This window comes from Phaenicophaeus curvirostris, chromosome 2 (genome assembly GCF_032191515.1).
Source record: "Phaenicophaeus curvirostris isolate KB17595 chromosome 2, BPBGC_Pcur_1.0, whole genome shotgun sequence".
Classification (NCBI taxonomy): Eukaryota; Metazoa; Chordata; class Aves; order Cuculiformes; family Cuculidae; genus Phaenicophaeus; species Phaenicophaeus curvirostris.
In genome coordinates this window covers 80,434,107-80,462,074 of record NC_091393.1, presented here as the reverse complement: position 1 = coordinate 80,462,074, position 27,968 = coordinate 80,434,107, and the positions used below count along the sequence as shown (strand labels likewise).

The 27,968-nt window shown below is 36.2% G+C and overlaps 1 protein-coding gene across 1 annotated transcript in view; it reads right to left on the bottom strand.

Annotated features, from left to right (window-relative positions):
- Positions 1 to 27,968, bottom strand: part of SRBD1 (S1 RNA binding domain 1) — a 125,951-nt gene that overhangs the window by 91,205 nt on the left and 6,778 nt on the right. Inside the window, exons 4-16 of the mRNA XM_069852636.1 lie at positions 27,301 to 27,383; positions 26,730 to 26,892; positions 25,322 to 25,684; positions 23,619 to 23,785; positions 22,454 to 22,571; positions 22,174 to 22,312; positions 19,363 to 19,459; positions 18,527 to 18,662; positions 13,105 to 13,208; positions 8,803 to 8,910; positions 2,464 to 2,621; positions 1,180 to 1,270; positions 58 to 165 (exon numbers count right to left, since the gene is read on the bottom strand). Coding sequence (XP_069708737.1) covers positions 58 to 165; positions 1,180 to 1,270; positions 2,464 to 2,621; positions 8,803 to 8,910; positions 13,105 to 13,208; positions 18,527 to 18,662; positions 19,363 to 19,459; positions 22,174 to 22,312; positions 22,454 to 22,571; positions 23,619 to 23,785; positions 25,322 to 25,684; positions 26,730 to 26,892; positions 27,301 to 27,383 — 1,835 coding nt within the window. The remainder of the gene's footprint in view (positions 1 to 57; positions 166 to 1,179; positions 1,271 to 2,463; positions 2,622 to 8,802; positions 8,911 to 13,104; positions 13,209 to 18,526; positions 18,663 to 19,362; positions 19,460 to 22,173; positions 22,313 to 22,453; positions 22,572 to 23,618; positions 23,786 to 25,321; positions 25,685 to 26,729; positions 26,893 to 27,300; positions 27,384 to 27,968) is intronic.

The following is a 27,968-nucleotide window of genomic DNA, read 5'->3' as shown; positions in this document are numbered from 1 at the left end:
CTCTCAAGTTAAAATATGCTGAACGGATTACTATTGCAGCAAGCAAAGCGATCTTACCAGTAAACTACATCCAGTGGTGCAAAATATTTCTTCATAATTAAGTCAGCAAAGTAAGCTTCCGTTTCTCTGCAGGCAGTGCCATTGCCAATCACAACAGTGCTACAGCTTTGCATGGTGTAAAAAGATAAATAATTACTCTTAATTATTAGACTTTTTCATACATAGCATTCACTAAACAACAACAATCCATATATCTTATTCTGTATAACACACTGCCCAGACTTAAAGCATTATCACATTGTGTTTAACAGGTTTTCAATGAGATAGTTCAAGTGTTGCATCAAAATTTTCACTCATGTAATGGAACTGAACAGTGGTAATACCCGCAGAAAAAAATCAAAAAATGATACTTCATATTCATAAAAGAAATATATTGTTATTTACAGGCCTCAAATCATTTCATCTCTTATTTCCTTAAGCTGTTAAGTGTCATGAAAAAAGTCAGAAGCCCAAGCAATCAGTATCTTAATTCCTTAACAGGAATATCACAGTGTGCAACAGCTTTCAAGTCACTGCCTCTGACTGCCCCCACCACAGCCAGTCAGCCATCAAAACACCTTGTTTAAAGCCAATCTAATGTTTAAAGACAAACTGGACTGTATGCTGAGGCAGTTCAGCAGCTTGACTTGGTGGACTAGATGTCTGTCCACAGGGGATCCCAAAACAGTTGGATACAATAACTCTTTAATCATACTACACCTGTTTGCAAGTCTGTCTGGAGATCTATCTGAGCAGGATTTCCTTAGCTTAATAAAACTCCTCCAATGTCTAAATATGGCTTTTGGAACAGGGAAAGATCAATGAGGGGTTTGGGGGCTGTTGGGGGAGAGGGGCAGGAAGACTGAGGCTAAATTTATTCCTTCGCTGAATGTTAGTTTCTACTCCTAAAAATACATTCATAGCATGTGGCCTTAGTCACAGTCATAGCTTGATTTCATATGCTTCTAATGTATACATTGTGTAAAACCATTAAAAGAAAAACAAGCTGTGAACTACATAAAATAATTATGGTTAAATCATTAGAATATTTATTCCACCTAAAAGCAAGTTATTTGTATAGTGAAGATTTTCATTACGTTTCGTAAGAAAGAGTAACAAATATAAGGTTCTTTAGCATACTTGTACTGGAGCAGAAGCCTCTTTATCTTCTCAGCTTCACAAAATCCTTGACCAGAATGCAAGTAAACAACATCAGTATGGAGTATCTGACCTAGAACGATGAAAGACAAAGCCATTTGATAAAAACCACAAGACCCAAAAGCTACATCCTGTGGAAATACTGAAGTTAATTTGATGTTTCACAAAGAAAACTTCTCAATATGCCAGCTTTCCCGCTTTCCCTTTTTTTTTTCCTTTTTTTTTCTTACATCTGATTAGAAGAAATGTATGGTGAGCAGAGTACTAAAATTCTTTGGCTGCCAATGTAAAATGAGTTGATACATTGTCTAGTTCCCTGGGGACACAGACACATAACAAATAATGAGCATCAATTCATATAAGGCAAATAAAATATATTACATCAAAGAGAAAAACTGCAATTCACTGCAAAAGATCTATTGCTCTATTTTAGTACATTTTACAGATTCAGTAAAGAGAGATGAAAATTGGGAATGCAGTCACAGGGCTTGAGGTCCAGGGATATTAGAACTCCAACACCGGCTCTTGCCATCATCCCATCTATCATATTTGGAAATAGCTCTATATTAAGTGGTACTCATAGCTTATGGTGCGATGCAAGATAATAATCATTTACCTTACTTTATTGCCACTTTAATATGTGTCAAGAACACATCCACCCAGGGTGGGTGTAAGGAAAGATACTTTCTCGGATAAAAAGCAATGACAAAATAAAAGGAAAACAAATCATTTTTGCATGGACCTAAAAAGATACCCCCAGATCAGACTAGAATGAACTAGAAAGACTCTGCTCTATATCTGTCAAAAGACAAAAAAGTTCTGCAAATACAATGTTTCTGACCTCACATTAGCACACCTACTCCTAAACAAAAAGTGCTGATCAAGTATCCAGATGTCCAAGATATTATCCATGAAAAAAAGGGAAGTTATAGAAAATATTTGACTTCAAGTTCTTTGATAAACAATAAAAATGCCAGATGTTTTCTTTGCCGACTAATGAGAAGCACAATTACTTGAATCGGTATTCAAGAAGGCATAAGGGACTTTAGATTATATTTTAGAGAGGACTAATAACACCCAAGCAGACAATGGAATCCAGGTGCCAGAAACAACCTTCAGCCTGAAGAAACAAATTTGCATGGCAGGATGCAGCACTACCAAAAATTTTTTATCAATTTGATAAAAAAGTAGGTTTTAAAACTACCCTTCCTCTAAATTAATATATTTTTATCAGTCCTTTCAAAACTATTTGAAATTGAAACTTACTGGTTGGTGAAATAATTGCCAGCTTGCAGCCATGTTTGTAGCCAGGATCTACTCCCATCAAAACACGGCCCCTCACAGGGCTGGTCAGAAGCAACTGCCGGAGGTTTCTCCCAAACATCATCACAGACTCTTTCTCTGCATCAGATGTCAACTTTGATCTTAGAACAATGAAAGCAAAAAAACCATTTTCCTCTCAATTACCTTTCAAATGCACTTTTCAATTGTTCCAAAGTTGTAAAGCTTTTCATAATCACATTTTCATTATCTTTCATGAAATATTACACTTCCAATCAAGTTTTTGACGCTTTTCATAAAAAGGATCAGCTATATGATTATTTCATTCTGGTTCTAAGAGAGTAAATCAAAATAAATAGTATAATAAAAACACTTAGAAGAATGTATACACACCAACTAACGTTCAAATACCAACTCCTAACTTTGAGCAAAGAGCAGCTTCCTGTCAAAGTTGATATCCAATTGCAAAGAAAAGTAGATTTGAAGAAGCAACTTTCCAGTTCTATAGAAAGAGAGGCTGAGAGGCAGTAGAGAGAAACAGGAAGAGCCTAACCATTTAATTGCTAACACACCATGACTCATGAGACGTAATTTTGTCTACAAACTATTCAGCAGTCATCATAGAAGTATAAAGATTTGAGGTCTATCTAGGAGAGTGTTCCACTTCCTTGGAAACAAACTAGAAAGCTGATGGGCTCATGATGTTCCCTACCTTTCTTTTCCACACTCTTCAACAGAAAGAAGTGAGTTAGTGCACCAAGAATTGACTTTGATGACTTCAAGCGAGAATACTTACTGCAGAGTGTTATGAGAAACATATCAGCCTTGTTGAGTGAAGGTGTACAAGATGCATGATGTCTTAGTTGCCAGATGTGGCCAGTAAGACAATGATTGATAAGGATAAGTGTTTTTGTCAGGGCATGGAATCTTATATAAAACAAACAAAACTGAAAAAGTAACCAAGGACAAACATTTATCACCTCACTAATTTCCTGTTCTTTTGCAGGTACTCTGCCATTTTCAGCTGCATTACATTGACAACAACTGCAATAATTGGACAAACAACAGCAATCCAGTAAAGCCTTCATATAAACTTAAAGGGTAGACAGTGCCCTTATTCTCCTTTTCCTTTTACTCATCACTGAAAACAGTAATATCTGGGTTTATTTTTATAGAAAAAAACCAACCCTGCTTTCCAGTTATATAACCTATAAGAATGGAGCTGGGGAAATTACTCAAGTTGTTTAAGTTAATCAATGCATGACACAAGCAGGCTACAAAAAATTCAAACATAAACCTTCAAAACAGAAATTTGAGGTGATGGGATATAAAGCTGTCCTGAGCAATTTTCATATATCAAGGAACTGACTTAAGTTCACCCAGGACCCTACCAAACAACCACTTAAACCCCTGTTTCATCCTACAGTGGTACAGAAAGAGCTGGTAAATCCTCATCATCTCTCTTATTGTAAAGCAGCTTACAGACAGGCCTAGATTCTCTTTCACACATTGTTGATTAAACATTTTCTAAGTAAAAGTCTCCCTTATATCTCCATGGGTTTTGGTTTGTGTATACTAAATTAACACAGGGATCATTTAAAGTGAGATGTTGCAGGGTATGCATGCATTTTTCCATGACTCTTTAGCAATTTAAATATGCCCCAGCACCAAAAGGAGATTATCTGTATATTGCCATGACTGAAAACAAGAATATGTGAATGGCTGCACTACTTCAGTTAAGTGGTCCTTCTATCTCAGTACCCCATACAAGCAGCTGACTAGGGAGCTGATATATGATACAGTAGCACTAGTATACCTGTCCCATAATCTTATTGTAGCCTCCCCTCTATCTGCAGCTCAGAACATTTCCCGAGCTTGACGTGATTTGTCTGTTTAGTAGCCTGTAACAGCTCTCGTGTCCAACCATCCAGTCTCCCACTGAACACAAGCACATTTCCGGCATCCACATAGTCTGTTGGCGGCAAGTTCTGCAAGTCCATCATAAAACGTGCAAATAGCTGCCACCTTTTGGTTGGAACATGATTCATTTTAATTTTTATGGCCTCCTAAATCTTAAACTGGAAGACAGTAAAAATTTATCCCTAGAAATTCCATGCCAATCTTCACATGCCACTGACCTCCAAGTCCTCTCTTTTCCAAGCTGATGTGTCATAGCCTACTTAATCCTTCACACAAAAATTATTTCATACCTTGTTCACCTTCACTGTGCCTTTTGTACTTATAGCAAGTTCTTCTACTAATTCCCCCTACTCCTTCTAGAGGTGAGGGGACCAAAATGGCCATTAATACTCCAAATACAGGTCAACTAAATAGATGATTCACCATTTTGTCTTTATACCTTAACTAAACAATCTTATCTTCTGAGCACTCAACGTTTATGTGGAGCTACCTTCCACACTACCAAAGCATCTTTCCCAAGTATCAGGATAGCTCAGAGCTCATAATATTCTATATAGAGAACTGTTTCCCCTCGCAAGCGCAATTTTACACTCGCTCATGTCCACTGAATTTCAGTAGCCACTTCCATTCCTGATCATTCAGTCTTGCAGAATCCTTCTCCCAGCCTGAAAAAAAATAAACAAAAATAACCTAAACAAGCTTCTTATAACCACAGAACAAGCTTCTTCCATGGGGAGTCCATGGACAGAACATTTCAATGCTACTTGTGAGATACTAGAGAAAATGAAGTAAATACCTAAGCCTCACAGCTGTATATTTCTACTTACATGCACAATAGAGATTCAATCAGCTACATGTGCATAGAAATGAGTGGCTTGTAAACAAAGGAAGGTTGAATGCTCTTGGACTGGAGGCTTTGTACAGAGACAAGCCAAGTTCCAGCTTTCTTTCTGTCCCAGAGATACGGGGTCCCTATTGCTCACAAGCTCAGTTCCTCTCACACTGCAAATTGACATCACTCCACCTGTGAAGGGAGACTTGTGCATGAATTAAAATTGCCCCTAAACACATGCTATTAGTTACATGCACCTTATTGATATCAAGTTTAAAATTGGCATGGATACACAGAAATTTTTACAGTAACAGGAAATGTTACTAAAAGTGCCAGGTGTGTAGGGGGAACATAACATATGTCCTTTCTATTACACAATATCCTGTATTTTTTAATTTCACATATACGGCTCTCTTTTCTCTCTAACTGTCTCTAGCTCAACACTGTATCAATGACATGATCTACTGTCCTAAGCACTGGCCCTTAATTTTAAGTTTGGGATAGTCATTTGGCCGTTGAACAAATATGAAGCTACCTCAAACAATCTAATAGCTTTCTCTTTTTCTAGAACACTACTGGCTTCATCCAAATGGCAAGACGCCCAGCATTATGTTTTTCCAATTTGTTACAATTCTTATTAATATGGCAGACATATAAGGCAGAGGCGGACAGCTGTCCTCCTCTCTAAACACAAGAGGAATGGTTATTCTGCAAAAAATAAAACAAAACCCTTCAGTTGCTACTTTAGAAAAAGTATCAAGCAAGTTAGATTTTTTTTTTTAGCCCCTCCCTTGAACTCCATGAAGCACAGAGACTGTATATCACTAACAGATATATTGTAACAAAAGCAAATAACCTAATGATGACCTACTAGTTTCTATATTCAATGTTATAAGACTCAATTTTAAAACTGAGTTTTTAAAACTCCCCACTTCCATATACATTCTGGCAGGCAATCTTTTCCATGGAAAAATATCTGCAAACTAGCTTCAGGTGTGAAAAAAGATATAGACAGAAATGTTTGCGTCCCTCAGGACAGAGAAGAGAAAGCACTTTGAGAAAGCATGGAAAATTAGGAAAGGATTATCCATTAAAAAAATATGTCCGTGCCACATCACTTACATCAAATCCTGATGGAATAATTCCATGCAGTACTGCAACAAAATAAAATGTATTTTGAAGAGCCAAAAGCAACACTGGACATGATTATACCAGATACAAGAAATTATGGTATCTGACAGTGTGGAAGAAAGGAAATTAAACAGTAAATAAGGTAACTGTCCTGCTGGCAAGTTTCATTCCTTTGATTACTAGAAACACCAGAAGTTTAAATACACTATCGGAAATTTTCTGTTCCAACATTTAATGATAATAAAAAGGGTTGGAGGTTGGAAATCTTAATGCTAAAAGGGAGTTATTGAATACTTCAACAGTTCTTGCCAGAGTCCTAAAAGTCACCTTCTGGTGTAGGCAGAAAGAGAATAAAAGAAGGATAAGGGTTAAGTGGTCACAGACCAGGAATACTACTGGCAGGTGCTCTGTATTCTTCTCTGTAGGAGATGTTTCGGTTTTTCTTAACCAGCCACCACCAATCATGCAAAATTATCACAACAAGCCAAACATAAGCAGATATCCACTCAGGAACAGGAAGCAAGTTTTGTATTATTTGTATCTATCTCTTGTGAGCTACATTTTAGAGGTAGAAGGGTTCTACTTCTAGAGGTTCTCGTTTAATTAAGAGAACAAAAAACCTTCAGCGACTTGCTGCAGTCGCAGCCCTCACAGTTACACACAACACATAGACCAGTACGGCCCTGTGGCAGAAACCATGAAGCAAAAATATTATAGAAAAGCCTTAAAGAACCCTTATGCCAGTTTGTTCGTTTATGGTAAAACTAAACCCCACTACCAGATAAGTCTTTATTCTTTATTTAGAAGAGTTTAATTCTAGAGGTAGCTAAATCATAGAATCATAGAATAGCCAGGTTGGAAGAGACCCACCGGATCATCGAGTCCAACCATTCCTATCAAGTCGATGCATTTACGCCTCTAGACTTTTAGAAGCAAAGCACATCACCACAAGTGATCTCCTGTATGAAATACTGAAATGAGACTTAGTTATCATGCTTCCAGAAATGTTTCACAGGGCTTAAAAATTAAGTAATTCCACAACATCAGGTAGAACCTAGAAAAACAGCCCAGGTGCTTGCACAAGGTATATATAGCTAAACATTGCCTTCATACCACAGAAGATGAAGCTCTATGAGCAAGAGGCTGTCCATGTTTTTTTGAAAATGTGCTGTGGTCGCAAAAAGTAAGTGAACCCAGTACTTTCAAAAATCTGTGAAATTCACAGTATCAAAAAACCAAATCCACCGATCAAATGAGCAAACACACATACTACAGGTGAAACCCAAAAGCCATTAGAAATATCTGCTGTTCAAAACACTATCTGATAATTTTTTTCTGAAGGGAAGAACACATAAAATTAATCTAAGGATGCTCATAAAAAGTGCCAGGAAAACAACTCCAATTTGATCTGAAACATAAGAGCACAGCCAGACAGGCACAGAAGAACTAAATTTCAGAATGTGATTGTTGATTTTAGGTACTGAATAACCAACACGTCACTTTGATACAAGTCATTTCAGCATTTCTGGTCAAAGAAACAGGGTCTCTTCAATAACATTTCACTTGAACTACCTCAAAACAGGCATTAAAATTTAGGTCCCATATCAGAAAGCCTTGCCAGAATCAAACATGTCATGTTTTGAGAAGCTTCTCTTATATTCAAGAGAAGAATCACGCCATCAGTACTGTTAGCCATTAAAAGATAATGCTTTCAGAATGTAGACTTTTTGACATGTTACATCATTTCAATTATGTGGTAAATTCCTATACTATACCATGAAGATGTTCTGTTTAATTACTTTGATACTAAGTTTTATATTTTCTTTAAATTTAAAACAATATTACAGATCTTAGAAGTGATACTTTGTCTGATGACATCATTACTACAGTATTGCCAGAAATAAGTTTACTGACTTCTTTAGAGCCACCATAATACCCACAAAAAGATATCAGCTTAACACATCAACTAATTTATTCCCCACAAAATGCAGTTGACAAACACGAGAGACAATTCCAATCACATTTACTTCGAGGGTTTCTTTCAGACAGGTAAAAAAGAGTCAGAATAACATCACTAACTATTGCTGTGACATGGCGAGATGACAGAAAAATTCAATGACATAGTTGTTTATGCTAATACAAGAATAAAGATACATATATTATAGTAAAGCACATCTAAACTGTACTTTATTAGATATATGTACAAGCAACAAATATGTAAATATGTAAAACATCTTCTCAGATCATTTCTCTACTGTAGCCTAAACTGGATAGGGCCACAAATCGAATCTACAGATCCAAGACCATATAGCTTCTGTAAGCACAGAGGATTAAAATCATGCTGATATTTTCAAATGGATAAAAGATACTCTAATAAAAAGCTGGGGTGGGAATTGTTAAAAAATCAGTAGTATGAATAAACATGTTCATTCTGGACTTACCTGAATTCTCTACAGAGAAGAGGATATATGAGGCGTTTATATGAATCCTCTACTGAATTCCGTAGTAGTCTCATCAATTCTGGTTTTAAGAACTGTTTTGGTCTCCACCTGCAAAATATTAGGAAAAAAAGTGTGTCCTATGAACTGCATGATTACTACAATAATTAAGCAATGAAACCATTGCTTCAAATATGAATGGAATGAGAAGTGGCTCATGGATCTACTATCAGACAAAGGACAAGACCTATCTTTTTTCTTTTTTTATTAGGTGTTAAAATGCAATCATCTTTTTTAATTTAAAGAAAATACAAAAAAATATCAACTTTCACTTTGAGAAGTCAAAGATTACCACAACTGAATGAAGAGCTTAGTTCCATGTTACCATTTTAGGGTTGCATTATTTGCTATTCCTCAACACAAAAAAAAAAAAATTACTAAACATCCTCTGAGAGTATCACTGCAGAACTACTGATGTAAGACAATTGAGTCCAGATAGAAATTCAAGAGCTAAATTAACATCAATTGATGAAACCCAAGGGAAATTTCACTTGGAGTGCTTTCAGTATCTCTAAACACAAAATGAAATCTATCAGTTTTGCAACAGTCTTTAAGCAACAAAAACCAAATAATTAGCAAAATATTTTCCTTTTTTTACCTATGGCTGACGTATTTTAAGTGCAAATAATCTTGTAGAAAAAGGAGAAAGGAAATAATACCAAACGCATGACTATTTCCTAACTTTTTCCGAGCCAAACGCTTTGGAGCATTTCCTTTCCTAAGGAGTCTGTGCAGTAGTATAGCCATAATGACAATTAGTCCATATTCTGTCCTAAAATTCACCTCAGTTTCAAAGTTTCCCAGAACAGAAATCCAAGACATTTATCTAACTTTTACTGGGGTTTTTTTTGTATGTCTGGGTAAGTTTTTTGTTTGGTTGGTTGGGCTTTGCCTTTTTTTTTTTTTCAAATGCAATGTGATCTAATTGTGGCCATTAGACAATGTGCCAAGGTGCAGGCTCAGCCAAAAATAGAAATGAATCTTAGTTTTACCTCATTTACTTGCATTCACTCAGAAATACTGAGAATCCTAAATTGCCCATTCCTAGTCAGCTTTTCAGTTCTTTAAAGGGAATCAACAATTTCCTGAAACAGCTTTTCCATGCATCTTAGCATATAATGGTTGAAAAACGTGCAATCGAGTCACTGTGTTAACATACACACAGACATAAGAGCAGAATTAAGTTTACCATTTAGTTTTACAACATCCAGAGTTATGAATACTTATTTGCACAACCTCATCACTTTGCTAAATTTTTTTAAGTATCTTTATTACACTTATTTGTAACTAGAGACTCTTTCCATTCCTATATAAAACTGGCAGAGGCTTTAAGTCTCCCTATAGCCATCCAATTTTATAAACATGAAGTTTTTACAGATGGCAAGTATGACTACACTCCCCCAGAGTGTATCCTCAGCACAAATAAGAATGAATTTGGAAACATGGCAGCTGTTTCCATCTCTCTACCATCCGTTAGAGCTAATTACCAAACCTTTTCTCTGTAAACAGTTTATCACAGTATATATTTTTATTACCTACCTTTATACAAGTAAAAATTATCAAGGCAACATTCTATTAGAAATCCTATAACTGCTACAAATGCAAAAATATCCAAACAGTAAGTTCAATCATAGCAAAATACTGCATTTTAACCATTCCAATATTTCATGAGGAAAGAGAAAAATTCACTTTGCTGCAGAAAACAAAGCAAAGCCATGTGTGTATAATTTTAAAGATCAAACTCTAGTTAAGCTTTCCTCCAAGAATACATTTTTCTTGATTAAATAATCAAATTCTGACTTTCTAAGCCCTTTAAATGAAGCTCTATTTAGAAAAACTCCATATAAATAATATCATCTTACTCGGCTTGTCAGCTCTCCACGTGCATGTGCTTACACTATAAGCATAAATGGCTTAGACTGCAGATGCATCTCAGAGAGTGAAACTATGCATCAACGGAATCAACACAAGCCGTATTAAGAACCACTAGTATTTATTAACGACTGTTCCAGGAAGAGCCCAGCTAGGCTTTTAGACTTGGAGCACAAAGTTTTGTTTCTCCCAAGACATTACATGAAACTTGTATCTAGCTGGTAACACACAGGCAGCACACCTTTAAGGCCTGTACTGTAGAGTTTGCACAGGATCTGAGACCTATGTCTGAAAATTGAAAAGATTTTGTCAAATATAGAACTTCATTTTCATGGCTGCAATCTCACTTTGGAACAAAGTTCTCACCCTTCCCAGAGAACAATTCCACGTTGTCTCTGCACTCAAAGTTAGCTAAGCAGCTTCTCTCTGGCCATTTCTCACTGATCCTTTTCCATGTCCCACTTCACAAATATGTCTTAGGACCAGTGCAGTTCTACAGTAAATAGAGCTAAGTTTGCTGTCAAATCAGAGATGCCACCTTCTGGAGAAAAATAAAATGCATAGGGCCAGGCATAAGGACATTCCCAAGATTTCAGCATAAACCTGAATTCTAAGGAAATATTGATTTTTCTAATAAATACTCTGAACTTGCAAAGAAAATAGAGTCATTGTAGAGAGCACCTACATTGACCCCAATGCACTAATGAATAACTCCAGTCTTCTAAAGCCACTTTGCACCACAGCAGCATTTAATGCTAAAATATTTGCTTTAAAAGAACACAAAGCTCAGCATATTTTCTATTAATTCAATGAGCAGTAGGTGATGCAGTAGGTGATACGAGTTTTGTGGCTAGAATACTGGCCAAGCTTTGTACCAACATGGCTTTTCTGGTTCTGCAACTGACTTTGTGCATGACGCTCTGTAAATTAGTTAATACCTTTGCAAAGTTTTGAAATCCTTGCCTCAAACACACATTCTTAACCTTCTGCTCTAACCAATAGATTCAACAAATGAAAATAATTCAACTCCCATCCTTGGATAGTGATTTCCAAGCTTGCAGGGCAGAATATGCATTTACTATTTGTCACTTTGATAACACAGCTGTCAGTCTAATGAGGAAGACCAGAATCTGTCCTAGCTGTTAATCCACCAAGACCTACTAAAATCACTCCTCTTTAAGTTTTCTGATGCTGGAGAAGTTGTCCTTAAATAGTAAAAAGACATAGGAATATATAGTTCCATAAATGCTAAGTATTAATAAGTAGTTCCGTTTCCAAGGTCAATATTCTTTTCATCTCAGGGTGACTCACAAAAGTGTAATCAACCAAAAATATCTCAATTTACATCCCACTTTGGTTTGTGTAGCAGTGACAAGCTGTTCCATTATCTGTGGCTCACAGTATTTCCAAATTCTGTCATTACACAGTAAAAGCAAGACTGACAGATATGTTCGGCCTACAGAATATACATCTTGGGGGGAGGACAGAAATTCCATTACAGGTACTAAAACTAGAATGAAACTTAAGTGTGTCTATAAATCCTGATACTTTCCTGGGAAAAGTTACTATTAGTCCTAGGTCACATAACGTTATTGGGCCGAACAACATTTTAACACTTTCAGAGGTTTCCATATTGAAAACAGAACTATTAAATTCCTACAGTGCAAAGGAAGGTTTTTACCAGATTTCTTTCTTGGATCTGGTGTGGAAGAAAAATACATAGTGAAGCAGTACCAAAGTATACAACTTCAGTCATTTAAAAGGGCACCTTTTCCTATTTTTTTTTTTCCTCCTTTTGGTTATTCAATTTTAGGACACAAAGGTAGGAGCTTCCAAGACACCCTCCAAACAATGCACAAAATCTCAAACTATTGAGAAAGAGAAACCTGTATTTTATATGTGCAAGGAAGACGCACACTTTGGATCAAAATGTTTTCCAACAGAGGACATCAAGGCACAGTTTCCAAGAAAAAGACTAACAGAGATACTGCATAAAACAACATGTATTTAACAAATGTTTGCAAAAAAACCCTCAAAATAATGTAGCACTAAACATCTTAAAACAGTGTTTAAAAAAACAATTTGAGAGAGCAAATCAGTAAAAAGTAAGAGTCACTCAAAATTTTTAAAAAATCAATTGCTTGAAGAATGGTGCCAGAATTACCCAAACATAGCCAAAGGCATGATATTTTCAACATAATGCTACAGCAGTTGGAAATACAGAATAAGAACTACCACTTGCTAATTCAATCTAATCTAATGAGTATTCAAATAAATTTTTCTCTTAATGTAACGAGACACAAGGTATATTTCAGTATGCCGCTGTCTATGGAAGAAAAAAAGATTACTGCAAGAATATGTATCCATGCAGACCTTTCATTGACACACCACCAACAGAATTCATTCTTCACCCCGTCAGGAATGTTGACCTTCACTGTCAGGATCTTCAGATTTTCCCCTCGGTTAATGGCCAGAATCTGAGTGCAAACATAAATGGCAGAGACAGATGACACACAAAATATCCAAAAGATAAACTTATCAACATCTGTGTATGCACTTGCTTGACATTCTGTAGCAAACCATGACGGTGGTACAGTAAATCAGTTCACAAAGTACTACCATGTACAGATAACATCCACATTTTAAACACAGATTAAATCACACTATGGCATAAAAAAATCATACATTTTGTCCTGGATATTGCAACCTCAAGATCTAGTCATCTTAAACACAGTTCTAGTACAAATCAGCATGAATTTAGTTGGTGGAATAATCTTGTTTAATAATCCAAATTAAAACTCAAGAAATGAATCAAAAAGTAATTCCAATCAGAACTAGAGATAAGAAAGGGAAAAAGTTAGTCTTCAGTTTAAGACTTCATTTTGCTCCCCAGGATCAATCCAAACTTAAATTGTGAATCAGAATGTGTGCACAAAGGTAATCATCCTAATTTGAAAAGAGGACTAATTTTTCAGTTATTCACATTTAATTAATAAATAGCTGAAAACATTGTAGATACACTCCTTACGTTAATATTAATGCTACAACCACAAAATGTATGCACATATTTGTGGCAGAGCCTTGTATACAAAATTACATATTCATGATTTAAAACTAAACCTGGTTGCACATATGCTATCTGCACACAGAGTTCTATTTTAAGTGCAAGTCTGTGGCTCTGCATTTAAAAACAGGATGACAATACAAGTGGTGGATCCTGGTGGATACTTGTATCTACCAGTCTAACCTCTCTATGTGTTCACCTGAAGCAATCTTTACAGCACTTACTAAGAAAACTCATTGGTCAAGGGATTTTTAGAAACAGAACAACAGTTAGAATCAGCTACAAATAAAACCCAGAAATTTTTAGATTTCATTTTCCTCTCCAAAATACTTTCAAGTGCAAAAAAACCCACAAACCTGCTAAGGTTGACTTCCCTGTATGACTACACATGTTGCTGTATGTAGTAGGCCCTGAGCACTGTCACAACAGAGCATTCTGTGTCAATCATGAACTTTAATTCAATCACTAGCTAACTCAGACATGTCACATATGTTAAATACAATGGTTTAAAATGACTCCAGGACATAGTACCAATTTATATTCCTCAGCCTTACTGCTCCTGTGACATACCAGGCCTGACATATCATTGAACAACAAAGCTAATAATAAAGATTGCATGTGAAATATTATAGCATCTAGTACCTTGACTGCCAAAGCAAATGTTTTCACATAGAGATTAGAAAGACACATTTTAACAAATCAAATGCTTTCATGTTTACTCTAATTTTATTTCTAAAAAAAAAAAAAGAAGAAAGAAAGTTAAATGTCAAGCTAAAATGAAATCAAAGTGATGCTCACAACAGAGAATGCATTGGATAGAATTATAATGTCACCATTCACATAGTGGGGTCAATATTTGCATCACATTTTGTTCCCTGGCACAGCATCTGGAGAATGTGTCAGTCACCTGAACTTAAACCAGCTGTACTGTAGACACTACGTTTTTATTCTTAAGCTATCTGCCTATCCTGCTCTAAGTGATATTCATTCAGAGAAGAGTTATCATCCAGGAAATGCTCAATTAAGAAAGTAATTACTGAATTTCTCCCCATCCCCCGCCTCAAGATAATAAAAGTGGGTTTGTTTAGGTTTTTTTCAACCAACAGGTTCAAATACAGGTATTCATCTAGAACAAAGTAAATTTGTAGTTCTGGAGAAAAGTTGTTTTTATGCAAGACTGAAACAGATCCAGGGAAAGGGTTAATAACAACAACTTACATTTTTAAAAGAAAGCAAGAACAATAACTTGATCTAGTCACAAGACTTATAAAATCTTTTTCTGTTTATCAGAAATATACAACATCCACCATATTGCACAGCACTCCTCTCTCTGCTCCAGATTTACTTAGACTCACTGAATAAGTTTTGCTTATTTTGCCAAGAACTTTAATATCCAATTCCTTTTTAAGTATGAGATTGAAAATAGAGCACTTGCCTCAAACATTACACTTTATTCATGAATTCTTTTCCTCCCATCAATTCAGTCATCTCCAAATAGAGGAAAGCAACCCCAAGGCATACACAAACACTGAACTGCTTACAATTAGTCAAAAATTCAAATAAACTCTCGAAAGGTTTTTTGCCTAGTTATGACAGCGTTGGTATAGCTACCCAACTACATCCTAAGAATCTAACCAGTTCTCCTTGCTGCCAAAGGAAGCAGCAATGGCTGAACCTCCTGACAGCAAAACGCTCCATCTGGAGACACACAAAGGTAGCTAATCATGTCAAAATCTAGAGTCAGGCTTTTTAACAAATAAGGTTTCTTTCTCATTTCATGCTCAGTATTTTAACTTTTTTAGTTAAACACCTCCACTCCACACCAGTCCTTATTATTTGTGCTATGTCTCAACACACAAAATGGCAACTGTAGAGACTGTGCAGAAAGTAACACAACTACAGCATGTGTAATGACAGCTGCAGAACCATAGAACCAAGTTGCCCATCTACCTCACTGTAATACCGGCAGCAAAGCACACTCACAGCTACAAATGCTTTGGTCATAACGACACAGCTTATTCTCTTAAAGGCAACATGCTAGTCTACCGCCCATCCCCTTTGCTTGCACACAAGCCAGAGCAGAGCTAGGGTTGCATGCAGACCTTTAATATTACTAGCACTTCCATACTTGGGCAATGCATTGAGAACACTTGTCTGTGGGCAGTATTGATCAGAGTAAACAAGGTTTTCAAGCAATGAATTTTGCAAGTGCTCTAAGAACACAGCTATCTAACCCCTAGTCCTGGGGGATTAGAACCAAACTAGAGAAATTCTTCTCTTGAAGACATCTACACCTCTCCTGAAGCACGTTCAAGAACACATTTGAAGTCAGCTTTTTGAATGCAGAAAAGAAGTATTTCTTTAAAGTCTTACGTGAAGGAGAAACTGAAGAATTTAGGTATTAAAATAGATGGTTATAAAGTAAGAAAATAAAAGAAAAAAATGGAAATTTGCACCAGCAGGATAGTAAGGCCAAGTAATAAAGGAAACGAATATTCTAAGAAAGACTTTCAAAAGTACAATATTACTGTTTAAACTTAAGGAACAAAAGGCCAATAAAGAAAACACTTTTTTTTCTTTCCATTTTTCATCATCAAAACACAAAAGGGAGGTAAAGAAAGAAACTGGAATGCTAACAAAGAATCAAAAATCAACAGAAATTAGAAGGTTATTATTTTTACAAAACAGGGAACTCTGCAAACCGCATGTCTAAGATGATTATAAAAATGCATTTTTTTCCACAACCAGTACAAAAGAGCCCTGACATACCTTGGGCTCTGAAACCTCAGTGAAGTATAAACAACTCAGACTTTTTAAGATTCAAAATACAGAAACATTCAAGGTGCTAGAATAGTCAATAGAAGTAATATATAGTGAAAGACAACACAAAAGAGTGCAAAAATTTCCAATGACTACAGGACTACCAGTTGCAAGAACAATGTTTATTTCTTCACTGAAGAGCCAGAATGGGGAAAGAAAGCAGCAATAAAGTTACTGAGAGACACAAAAAACCCAAAACAGATCAAGTTGATCTTTACATCAAACACGCAAATTAAGGACACATTCTGTATTAGAAACACCAGAGCCACACAGTCAGTATACTGACCAGGTTTGGGAAACCTGGTTTCCAGCCTTGGCTCTCGTTAAGCAACAGTTCTCCTTAAGGCAAACAGAAAAAAAAAAAAAAGAAAAGATGCTTCTGACAAGAAATAAATCATACCATCATCGCAGGAAACATTTGTACATCCACTATACATTGCATATCTCAGTATTCACTGCTCTCAATGCAGGAAAAAACTAAGCAGTCTTTGACAGCTGAAGTATTTATTCAACAGTAAAGCACCCAAACAAAAGAAAAAATCCATACAGCACAACATCTAATTTTCTGATGAATCTACAAATCTTTGTGATATATCACCACAATAGTCTTAGATTGCTCTATTGGCTTTCCCAGACCCTTAGAAGGAAGTTTTCACCAAATAATTACAAACATAAATAATTGTTTGTACTTAGTCCAAAGACAACTACAGGTACCTCTTCAAGTATCTACAGAAGGCCTGTCTATTAAAATCATGTGTAGTTATTTAGTCTTTCACCTAGCACCATCTATATTGAGGAATGATATATTTTAAAATTAGGCCATATGCATCACGAATTATTTTTTGTAATAAATTAACTTCAAGACATGCAAGAAAATCCTTTATTAATTTAAAATATTAGACTTCTAAAACAGTAAGCAGTCTAAAAGTGAGAGCATGTCGTAGATATAAAAGGAAAAGCATTCTGCTGTAGAATAAGTCAGCCTTCTAAAGGAAAAAGACATTTCTGGTTGCAAGCAGCTAAGAGGGTCTTTGCGTGGATCTTTTTTGTTTGTTTATTTTTTTAAGCTTGGAACAAGAAACCATTCACTTGGTGATTAGTTATGAACCAGCAAAAAGGTCTTGAGAGTTGCACTGAGTAACATTTCACTGAGTAAACACACTTCAGCAACAGGGTAGACAGCTAGAGCTAGACAGCGTAACTATCTAGTCACCAGCTTCTTACCAACTACTAAATTTGCTTCACCCCTTATTTCTTTCTCTAGTCATATAGGTCTCGGCTTGGGACTTAGGATAACCAAAGATGCTTCACAGAAGGAAATACTGATGATTTGCAAAACAAACATTGTTTTAGAGTAGTGCATGGGATGTTCACTTGACAGGTTGAGTGTCAAATGGCTCAGCAAGTTTTGACTCAGTGCTGCAGCAAACGTCCAAAAGAAACAAAAGAATAAGCTTATCCAAGTTTGCTTCAAATACACTCCAACCAAGCAGCTTCCACTACTCTACCACTACTACTCCAGTCTCACTCCTACAGACCATAAAATATCCCTCAGCCTTTATTCCCCTCCTGATAACACTTGCTGTGCACTTGTCACCCGGGGAAAGGAGGAAGAGAATGACACCTGCTGAAAATAAATCACAACAGTATTGAAACCCCTGATACATAAATCATTATAAATATTTGTTTAATGAGAATTAATTAGACAATGGCAATAGTGAATAAGCAGTCTTTCGCTCACTTTAAGACAAAATGAATACCTCAGTCCTGCATTTCAAGAACATGGAATTCTCTATTACTTTTAATAACTAAAAAGCAAAATCGGTCATCTTTAGAACCAGCTTTAAACAACAAACTTAAAAAACAAATTCACCTTTGCTCTAAGAAAAAAATACAAATTTGTAGACGTACCTGGTGATGTTGAACGTTCTTTATGTTGCAAGAAAACTCATGGTACAGTTGGAATTTATCAATATCTTTTTCATTTCCACTTTTGGACGACACTTTTGCCAAGGCTGACTGGATACAAATGTACCTTTGCTGACATCTGAAACAAATTTTAATAGCATATTTTACCATTAAACAAGTCGTTAGTGCTTGCATTAAATAAAAATAAAGTTTGGAGTCTGCCTAATGTCAAGTTACATTAAATCTAATTACCTGCAGAACTGACTGGAACATACCGAGAGAAAAAAAATCAAGCAGACCTCAGAAAGTTGCACACAGCCCTTCTCCTGAAAGAAACATATACTCAAAGGCCACCATCTGCACTTCAGTTTGGTCAGTTGTCTGTTCAATTTCACACAACAAATTTTGAGAAGTTGCAAAAAAAATATAGCATTTATCTATTTTATACAAATGTAACTTCTCTCTTGAACCTACCCAGCCTCAGTATTAATTTCTTGCTTCGAGCACTTAACACCCATAACAGTTTTAATTATTTTTAGGGGTAACAGGGATCCCAAAGACACTGGAACAGGTTGCCCAGGGAGGTGGTTCAGTCACCATCCCTGGAGGTGTTTAAAAGACAGGTGGATGAGGTGCTCAGGAGCATGATTTAGTGATTGACAGGAATGGTTGGACTCGATGATTCAGTGGGTCTTTTCCAACCTAGTGATTCTGTGATTCGGTAAATCAATCTCTCAGTAGCAATGTTTTCACATCACTAAAAAAAGTCAGTTATGTACCTGCACGCTAGGAGACTGAATCTTACCATGTAAGTTTAGAAAGTAAAGAGTAAAACTTACAATTTCCTGATAAAATCCAGTGTATCTTTATCTTTAGCAAAGATGTCAGCCAAAATATGCTGTACTCCAGCCTCTACTTCCTTGATAGTTGACAGCCCTTAGGATAAAGAAACAGTGGATTAAAAAACATTAATATGAAAAATTACTTTTCGCAACTGCAGAGACACTAAGGAAATACAAATAAGAAGAAAGAAAATGGATGCAAGATAACCAACAGATTTCATAGGTTTCAATGAAGAATCCTAATTCATTAGAGATTTTTGTTAACCAAGCTTCCTTTCTGAACCATCTGAAACCATTATATCTTTAATTGGCCCAAAGTGACCAGCACCACAACTCAAAATTACATTAAAAAGAGAGAAATTTTTTTTTTTTTAATTTCCATGCTAACAGATCTTGACATTTATAATGCAAATAAATTACTTACAACAGAAAAAAATGGATATTCAAGTATAATTTTGAGGTTGCAATATAATGAGTAATTGCAGCAGAAGTCTACAAGGACTTGCAGGAAAAAATTTGCAGGAAAATCCATCTTTCCTCCGTGTAATAGTTTTATATTTCCAATGGTTTGAAACAGCAGTTTGCACAGTGACACTTCTGAGGTCAGGGTACCCTCATCCTCTCCCACAAAACACTGTTCAGTTAAGTTATAATATGTGCCTGCAATCAAAATATTCTAGAGAGCCCATAACAGAATTGTTTGCTTCAAAGAGACAGAAAAGGTGGCATGGTATTCTCCTTAGCACAGTGGCTGAACTGGACCGAAACCAGAAGGCAATGATATAAAAATGACAACTTGTATTTTAAATCAATATATCTAACTCTGTTTCTAGCAATGGCCAGTGATAAATGTTTCAGAGCAAAAAGCAAGAATCCCAGAGCAGGCAGATGCAGCATTAACTGTCTCCTCTAATACACATTATTTTTCACTCTGCTGTCAAATGGCCTACCAATATATTGAAAGAGCTTTATTAACACCACTTAAAAAAAACCTGCATAGCTCTAGTAACTACTGAATCCAGAACCCTGCTTCTGATTGACCTACAAAGTTACACAGTATAAAAAAATTAATCTTGCCCTTTTTTGAGAAGGGGAAGCTAAGGTTACCTGCCAGAAAGGAAAATAAAAACGTGAGAATAATATGTTATTAAATGCCTGAACTGATCAGAAGCTGTGAAACGTGGATCCTTACATCTATGAGTTAGTGTTTCTTATGGTAAAAGTAATGTCATGTTAGAATACAAAGCTGAGAATGATAAAACATGCATTATACTGAACATGAATTGAGACACTCAGGCACCAGAAGTGCACATGGTTACTTTATTTCTAATTGCAGCAGAGAATTTGAATGAGATAGAATAGGCCAAAACCAGTCAGGATTAAAGAAATAAGAAGTTCACATTCAACAAGCATCTTTCACATGGGCATTTTACTGTGTCCACTGCAAAAAACCAACACATTTGTGTAAATACAGAAATATGGACCATGCACACAGCTAAAAGGAAGAACGAAGTCTTCTGGTAAGCCTGCTTCCTTAACATTCATATTTCTGGCTTTGAGATATGAACTGATACTTACTTTTTAGTTTATTTTTAGTATAAGTTTAATAACACTGAGAATTTAAAAGAACTGAATATTAAGATTTGATGAAAACTTTTCTGTAAAATGGCTCATCCCTTTAAAAATATTTTTAAAAAAAAAATCACTCTGATCTCAAGCTGTACATAGGTTGTCAAATTGGCTCCCAAGCTGATAAAAGTGACCCAGTTCATACTCATTCTGATGTGTCTTTCAAATGTAAATCATCATATAAACCTAAGCAATATTATTTTTAGCACAAAATTGAAAATAGGTGTATTGACTTTCAAAACCCGAAATGTTTGTGTTGCAACAAATAGCACTTCCTTCTGAATGCATCCTAAATAATTTATTTGAACTTTCACCACTAAGATTTTCTCTTAGCTCTTTGGACTCTGCCAGAAAAGTCGAATGTGTGGTTGCAATATACTGCTGTAGGAAGTAATGACATATGCTAAAATGCAGTAATTAATCAGAATATTTGGTTACTGATTTTCAATGCAAAGTTAGGATAATTTAAATAAAAGAACAACTAAATTGAGGGATTAAGAGTCAGTCTCACTAAGGAGGTTGAGCATCTTTATGTTAAAATTCAAAAAGTAAGTTGGGGCAGAGAAGAAGAAAAGTATGTCTATTTAAACACCACACAGAAGGTTGCAGCAATCTTTGTATTTTATTGTCAGAGATTGCCCCCTACAGATTCACCCATACCTGCACCCAAAAAGAAACACAGTTCTACAGTCTATACGTGACAATCACATCATTAGAGTTCTTGCTCAAATTTCAGAGATTACACCTTCTCCAACCCTTATTGTCATTTGGTAGCAAAAACTCCCACTCATTCCCAATCAACAAGGCCAGGTTTTATTAAGATATGCTTTGATGGGTGACATTTACTTCACTATACAGTATGAGCATAATCCACTTGTACAATCAGCGTTGCATCTTCAGTAAACAACTCAAGTAAAAGTAGAACCATGGAGAGATCTCAGGTGTCCAGACTTCTGTCTGTTGTATACCAGAATTATTACTATTCATAATACAAAAAGACAGAAAACATTGGAAAGCCACGGCATTAAATGTAAACTTTTACCACATGTTGCTAAAAGAACTGTTGTATTTAAAATGGCTGCATAACGTGCAGTAACATAAGAACAAATAAAGTCATTCCCCTTTTAAAATATTTTCAGACACTTAGGACATTGCTATTTATAGAAGCAGAGCACTTACCTTTGGTATTGGGTCTGATGTAAGAAAAAAGATTGAGTTGCATAGGATTCTGCAGGAGGGAGAGAGCAGCAGGTTCTAATCCCAGCTGCTTGGCCCTCTGAGCTTTTGTGCCTTTACTCCCAGTTTTATATGGTGCAGACTTAAAACAAACAAAAAAACCCAGTTACTAAAAGGCAAAGAAATATTTGTCATGCTATGTACTTGGCATTTTGCACTATTTAGCTAAGCAAGGTTTAAACATTTAAACTAAGGGTGATCTGAAAAAGAGTAGTGTACTGACCACATGGTCCAATTCTTCCAAAGTTCTGCAATTTAACAATGCTGTTAGAAGGCATCCAGACAATTTCCCTTCTTTTTTCAACTTCTGTACCATTGTATGTGTCTTCTTCGCAACAGTACTAAAAAGCAAGAGATTAATATTAACAGTCACATTGCACAGTGGATTAAAAAGGCCATTCATTGTGACCTTGACTATTATACTGACGAAGCTCTGAAACCTCAGAAGACTGCATCTCACACTAATCCTCAACAAACCATGTCTGACAATTCAAAAGAGTTTCTAATTACTATCTTCTTTCTCCAATTCGTTCAAAACTTCTTCAAAATATCTTGTGGTAGATATTTAAGAAAAATCATCTAACAATACTTGATAGGCATCGCTGCTGCATGTATTCTTGCAAGACAACTTGCCTGGAAGTCCAGTAGAAAGGCCTTAAGTAAATCCATGTCAATAAGCACTCATACCTGTAATTTATGTCAAAATGGTTCTGCAGCATCAAGTACAGGATAGACTGTTAGACTTTCAATAAGATACCTGTGACCAACTGCAAGCAGCAAAGCTATTTTGTTACAATTTAAATGACTTGTTCAGACAGGAACTTTCTCAGGCCACCTTCCCGCTTTGGAAAGAATCTCTCTTCCTTGATTACAAGGAAGAAGCCACGTGTTAACAAAACAGTTGGCAAGTCTATTCCCTTGCCATATGGAGAATATATAACCACCCAAAACCAAGAAGAAATGAGAACAGTCTCATCTGTCCCTGCAGCAGTCATTGCTGATTTCTTTGCTGCAATGGTCTGGGATAGTATAGTCTGCCCTTACAATACGCTACAACCTCAAGCTGTGCTCTCCACTAGTGGCTTTACTGCTCCAACCAGGGAGCCAACAGATCCTTAGTGATTCTATTTCAAAAGGTGCAGCTTAAATCTAATCAGGCTATGTATCTCCAGAACCTATAAACTACTCTTTTACTAAGAGTTTTTTCTCTGTAGGTTTAGAAAACAAAACAAAACAGACAGGTATCAAGCATAATTATCTCTGTTTTAAACTTTCTTCCTTAGGATTTCCTTTATAATTGTAGTGTATACATAGTGCCAAAACAAGCGACACAGAAGCAGCAGCCAGTTATTACCTCCTCCTCAGATACCTCCCCTGAATTAACTCACCGTAGCTCTTCCAGTGCTTGCTGGACTTCTCGCAAGGCATCCGCCTCCAGATTATTGATGAGCTCTTTTCGATACCGAGCAATAAAAGGAATTGTGTTTTCTTCTTTAAAGAGGCGAATTAAGTTTGCACATACCCATGGTTCAACATTTGTTACTTCTGACAAGGCCTATCAGAATTAAAAAAAAACCAACCAAAAACAAAAACCAAACACAAACCAAATCAACCAAAAACATTTAGGAGAGGTGATAGATTCTTTTAAGCAGCCTCTTTCGCAAAGCTCCAAACCACCTCCAGAATATTATAATGGACAGCAGGCACTACTGTCCTCCCTAAGACAGGATGTCAGACTTGCTACGCATCCAGCCACCACACTCAGTACTTCAAAAAGATATGCAGCAAACCATGTTTCCAGAAGTACAGAACTACAGGGAAAAAAACGTAGAACAGTCCCTCCTGGGAACAAAACATAAAAATCCCAAACAATTTAAAAAAATCAGAAAGACAAACTGCACATAACTCAGAACTTGGAACTTTTTTTTTTTTTTTTAAAAATCAACACTGGTAAGGGTGTTGGAACAAGATAATTATGGTCCCTTCCAACCCAAACCATTCTGTGATACCTCATGGTTAAACAAAACAAAAAAACCAATCCCGCTAACCCAAAGCTGATCAAAATCCCACTCCACCAGTAACTGGAAATTAGCATTATATTACTACAGGTTTCAAGATGAATCAAGCCTCAAAAAGTTGATTTTGTACAAATTGGGCTTGCTAAAAATAAAGTTACAGTGTATCAATATGGAATTGAGGACAAACTAAGTACCTAGCTTAGTAACACATTAACTATTAGAGGTTTTGTGCTTCACTATAGTGACTCTCACAGAAAGCAGATTTAAAAGCGGTTGGAAAGTTTTGTTCTGAAACCTAAAAATGTAACAACTCCTGCACAATCACATTCACTGCTTTAGAACAGCACACAAAGATCAAACTCTCCATCTGCATTTCCAGGAATATTTTAGAAGACTTCGGACAAAATTTTAGACCTCTTTCAGGCAGGTGGTACTCAAGAGGATGAATAGGATGTACCCTACCTATTCCCATTCTGCCCATATTAAAATCTTCTATAACCATACTCAGCCTCCTAGAACAGGAGCTATCCTAACGCTGTCTTCATTTGAACAGCTTCAGAGTTAACACCCTACAAAAACAAAGCTATCATCTCCCTTGACGTCACTTTTGTTCCAAGAATGTAACTCCTCCTTGATCGTACTGTAAATTGATATACAGTTAAGTCTCTACAATTAAATGATCTACGCTAAATCTTAAATGTTGAAACTGCACAGACATCCCACATCTTTCAGCATCCTTTCCTTTAAGATTTTCAGTTGACTATATCCACAAAAAAAATTCCATGTGCTGAGACAGAAGAAACATGCAAACTGTTACAGGCTAGCTTTATACTAAGGTCTGCCTAGGTCACAGATATCTGAATAATGTTAGTTTGAACTTGTAACAGCTACCAACCAACATGTACATTTATACATGTATTATGACAATTTAAGCTGAGTTAAATGACTACTTAACAGCACAATGACTCTCTGAAACTCCCAACTGATGGCAAGAGGACTCAAATTGTATGTCAGATTCTAAGTGCTAGGAAACAGTTTCATTGACACCTCAAAAAAAGGAAAAGATATCATACCTGTACAATATCCCAGTTCATTTCAAAATCTTCTTTTACTTTGTTGCCTCCTAGATTTTTTACCGGCTTTCCTTCAGGGCTTGTAGTTGACTTAATCTTTTTAAAAGGTGGTTCATCAAATGCAAAATCCTCCTCAGATTTCTCATGTTTCACTTGATTTCCCACTACAGGAACACTTGTTGAGGGTTTTTCATCACTCTCTAAACACTCTATGTTCTTCCCTTGGAATGAATTTGCTTCCATTTTTATCAGCATTTCAGGCTTTTGATTTAAGCTTTTTGACTTAGTGCCTACACCTTCTTCCTTAGGTTTTAGGTGTTGCACTTTATTATCTTCTGTGGGAGCAATAGGCAAGGATGCATCCTGCCAAAAAGGCATTGAAATCATATTAAGCATTGACTGTTACAAACTGGTTCAACATTTCAGTTAAAACTCTAGGAAGACTTGATACCAGACATCATTTTACCCAAGTAAATTATCTTACCTTACTCTGTCTGTCAGGGAAATGTCAAGCCAGAAATCAAGTAACGTGACATGTATCTTCCATGGAGGAAAAGATACAAGCATATACATTAAAGGGGCAATTTAAAACATCAAATAAAATTATCCCGGAAAGACTTTAATTAGGCTCTCCAGAAGACACTGACTTACAGTCCTTGCCTCTACACATCTTGAAACATGGAACAGCAGGGTACTAATGAGGTGTTAGGCGCAGCATGGGAACTGGAACTGAGTTTTGGTCTTCTAAGACAACATTTAACCTTGGACAAGCCACACCTTCCTTCCTGAATTTCCCCCAGAGATCATTTTCAGAGTCCAAGAATGTACTTCTTAATATGCCAACACGTGTCAAAACATTCAGAAACATTAGTATAAACCAGAAGGGCTGGCTTCTGTCATGACCTGACCCCTCATGTTCACCTTTGATAGAAGTAACTTCTGATAGATGTGCACCTTACATTCAACACAACACAACTGTGACCCCTCCTACTGAGTCAAACAGCCATGCAAGGAAATATAAGGATAGGCCTTCTTTTCCTTGAGGTACTCAGCTGGTGAAAAGGTAGAAGACATCAGACACCAAAGGTGCAACACAGAAAACACGGATATTTGAGCTTTCATTACAGAAACAAGAACAAAGGTATTTAGTTATTTACTTTTGTTGTTGAAAGATATCTCCAGTGAAAACCATGTCCCATTATCATTGGCCAAAATTTTAAAAGAGGTCACTTAAATCTGAGACACAAACATTTACAAAAGCCACATTTATCTAATATACTAGATATTCACAGTAACAGTGGAATCAGATGAGCTTATCAGACTCAGGCAACCAAGTGAACCAGAGCCGGAAAAATACTGCTCTTGTTACTTGCCAGCCATAGTAATTAAATGTCTTTTGCTTACTCACCATTTCTTTTATTGCTACCTTCTTGACCTTTTTCCTGGCGACAGCTGATCGTGGAACAGCAACTTTTTTAGGTTTTGCCTCATTTTTCTTTGGCAATCGAGGTCTCTTGGCGATTTTGCTTTTTGGCTCCCACTCCTCCTCTTCTTCTCCAGATTCAGAACTCCTGAAAAATAAATGAGTGGACAATATTGCTTATGAGAAAAGCTAAAAAAACCAAACACATAAACAAGACAGTCTGGTTTCTGACATGAAAGGAACCAAACAGGAAAAATTAACAGAAAGGTAGGCAGACTCTACAAACACAGGTCTTTCATGCTACTGCAGAGCTAATAGCTGGAACAATTTACCAAGCCTTCCTGAAGTTGGTCACTGGGAAGTGTACACACTTAATTCTATTTGGACAACTGGCAATTCTTAACTTCAGGGTGAGCATGACAGCCATAGATAATTTGTGTCTCATAATTGAAGTTCTGTGCATTAAAAAAATCAACAAAATTGACTATTTTTCTTGCACAATTGTTCATGCTTAGCATAAAACTTTAAAAAAATCCTAAGAAAAAAGTAATCTTACAAGTTAAGGAATGAAGGTAGTTCATCATCTTTTGATGTAAGGGCTTTGGCTTCAGATTTCACTTTCCTTGGTAGAGATGACATCTGAAACAGAGGTGAGAAGAGAAAGGTTGAAGCTGTATCCTCTTACTCAGCCCTTTAACTTGCTGCCAAGTGTTCCCTCATAACATCTTCACCAACCACAAGTTTCCTCTAGAGCAAGTTTGGATTTCTTAATATCCACAAATTTAGGCCACAGCAGAACAAATTCAACAATCTTTACAACTAAGCAAATAGATAAACTAGCACTATAGCATCTCAAATTATTTTTCTCTTCAAATGGAGATAATTTGGCTTGCATGTAAAGCTATCCTAGCAAAAAGAGCACTGGTTCTCAGACATACTATTAACTGTCTTTGCCAGTCTTTCCTCCATCAGAAAGGCACAGAAAATAAAATTAAGATCTATTAAAGTAAGCTGGCATATGCTATTGATGTGAACAGTACTACAAGATGACTATGTTTTGATCTAGAATTTTACCTTTAAAGAATATCCGTTGCTTGTATGCATAATAAAACCAATTATTTTGAAAGAGCTGGTCATTAGCACATACCAAGTGCATAAAACAATTACCAAAGGTAAAAAGAGAAGGCACAGACTTTCTCCTAATCTGAGATTCATCTACAATAG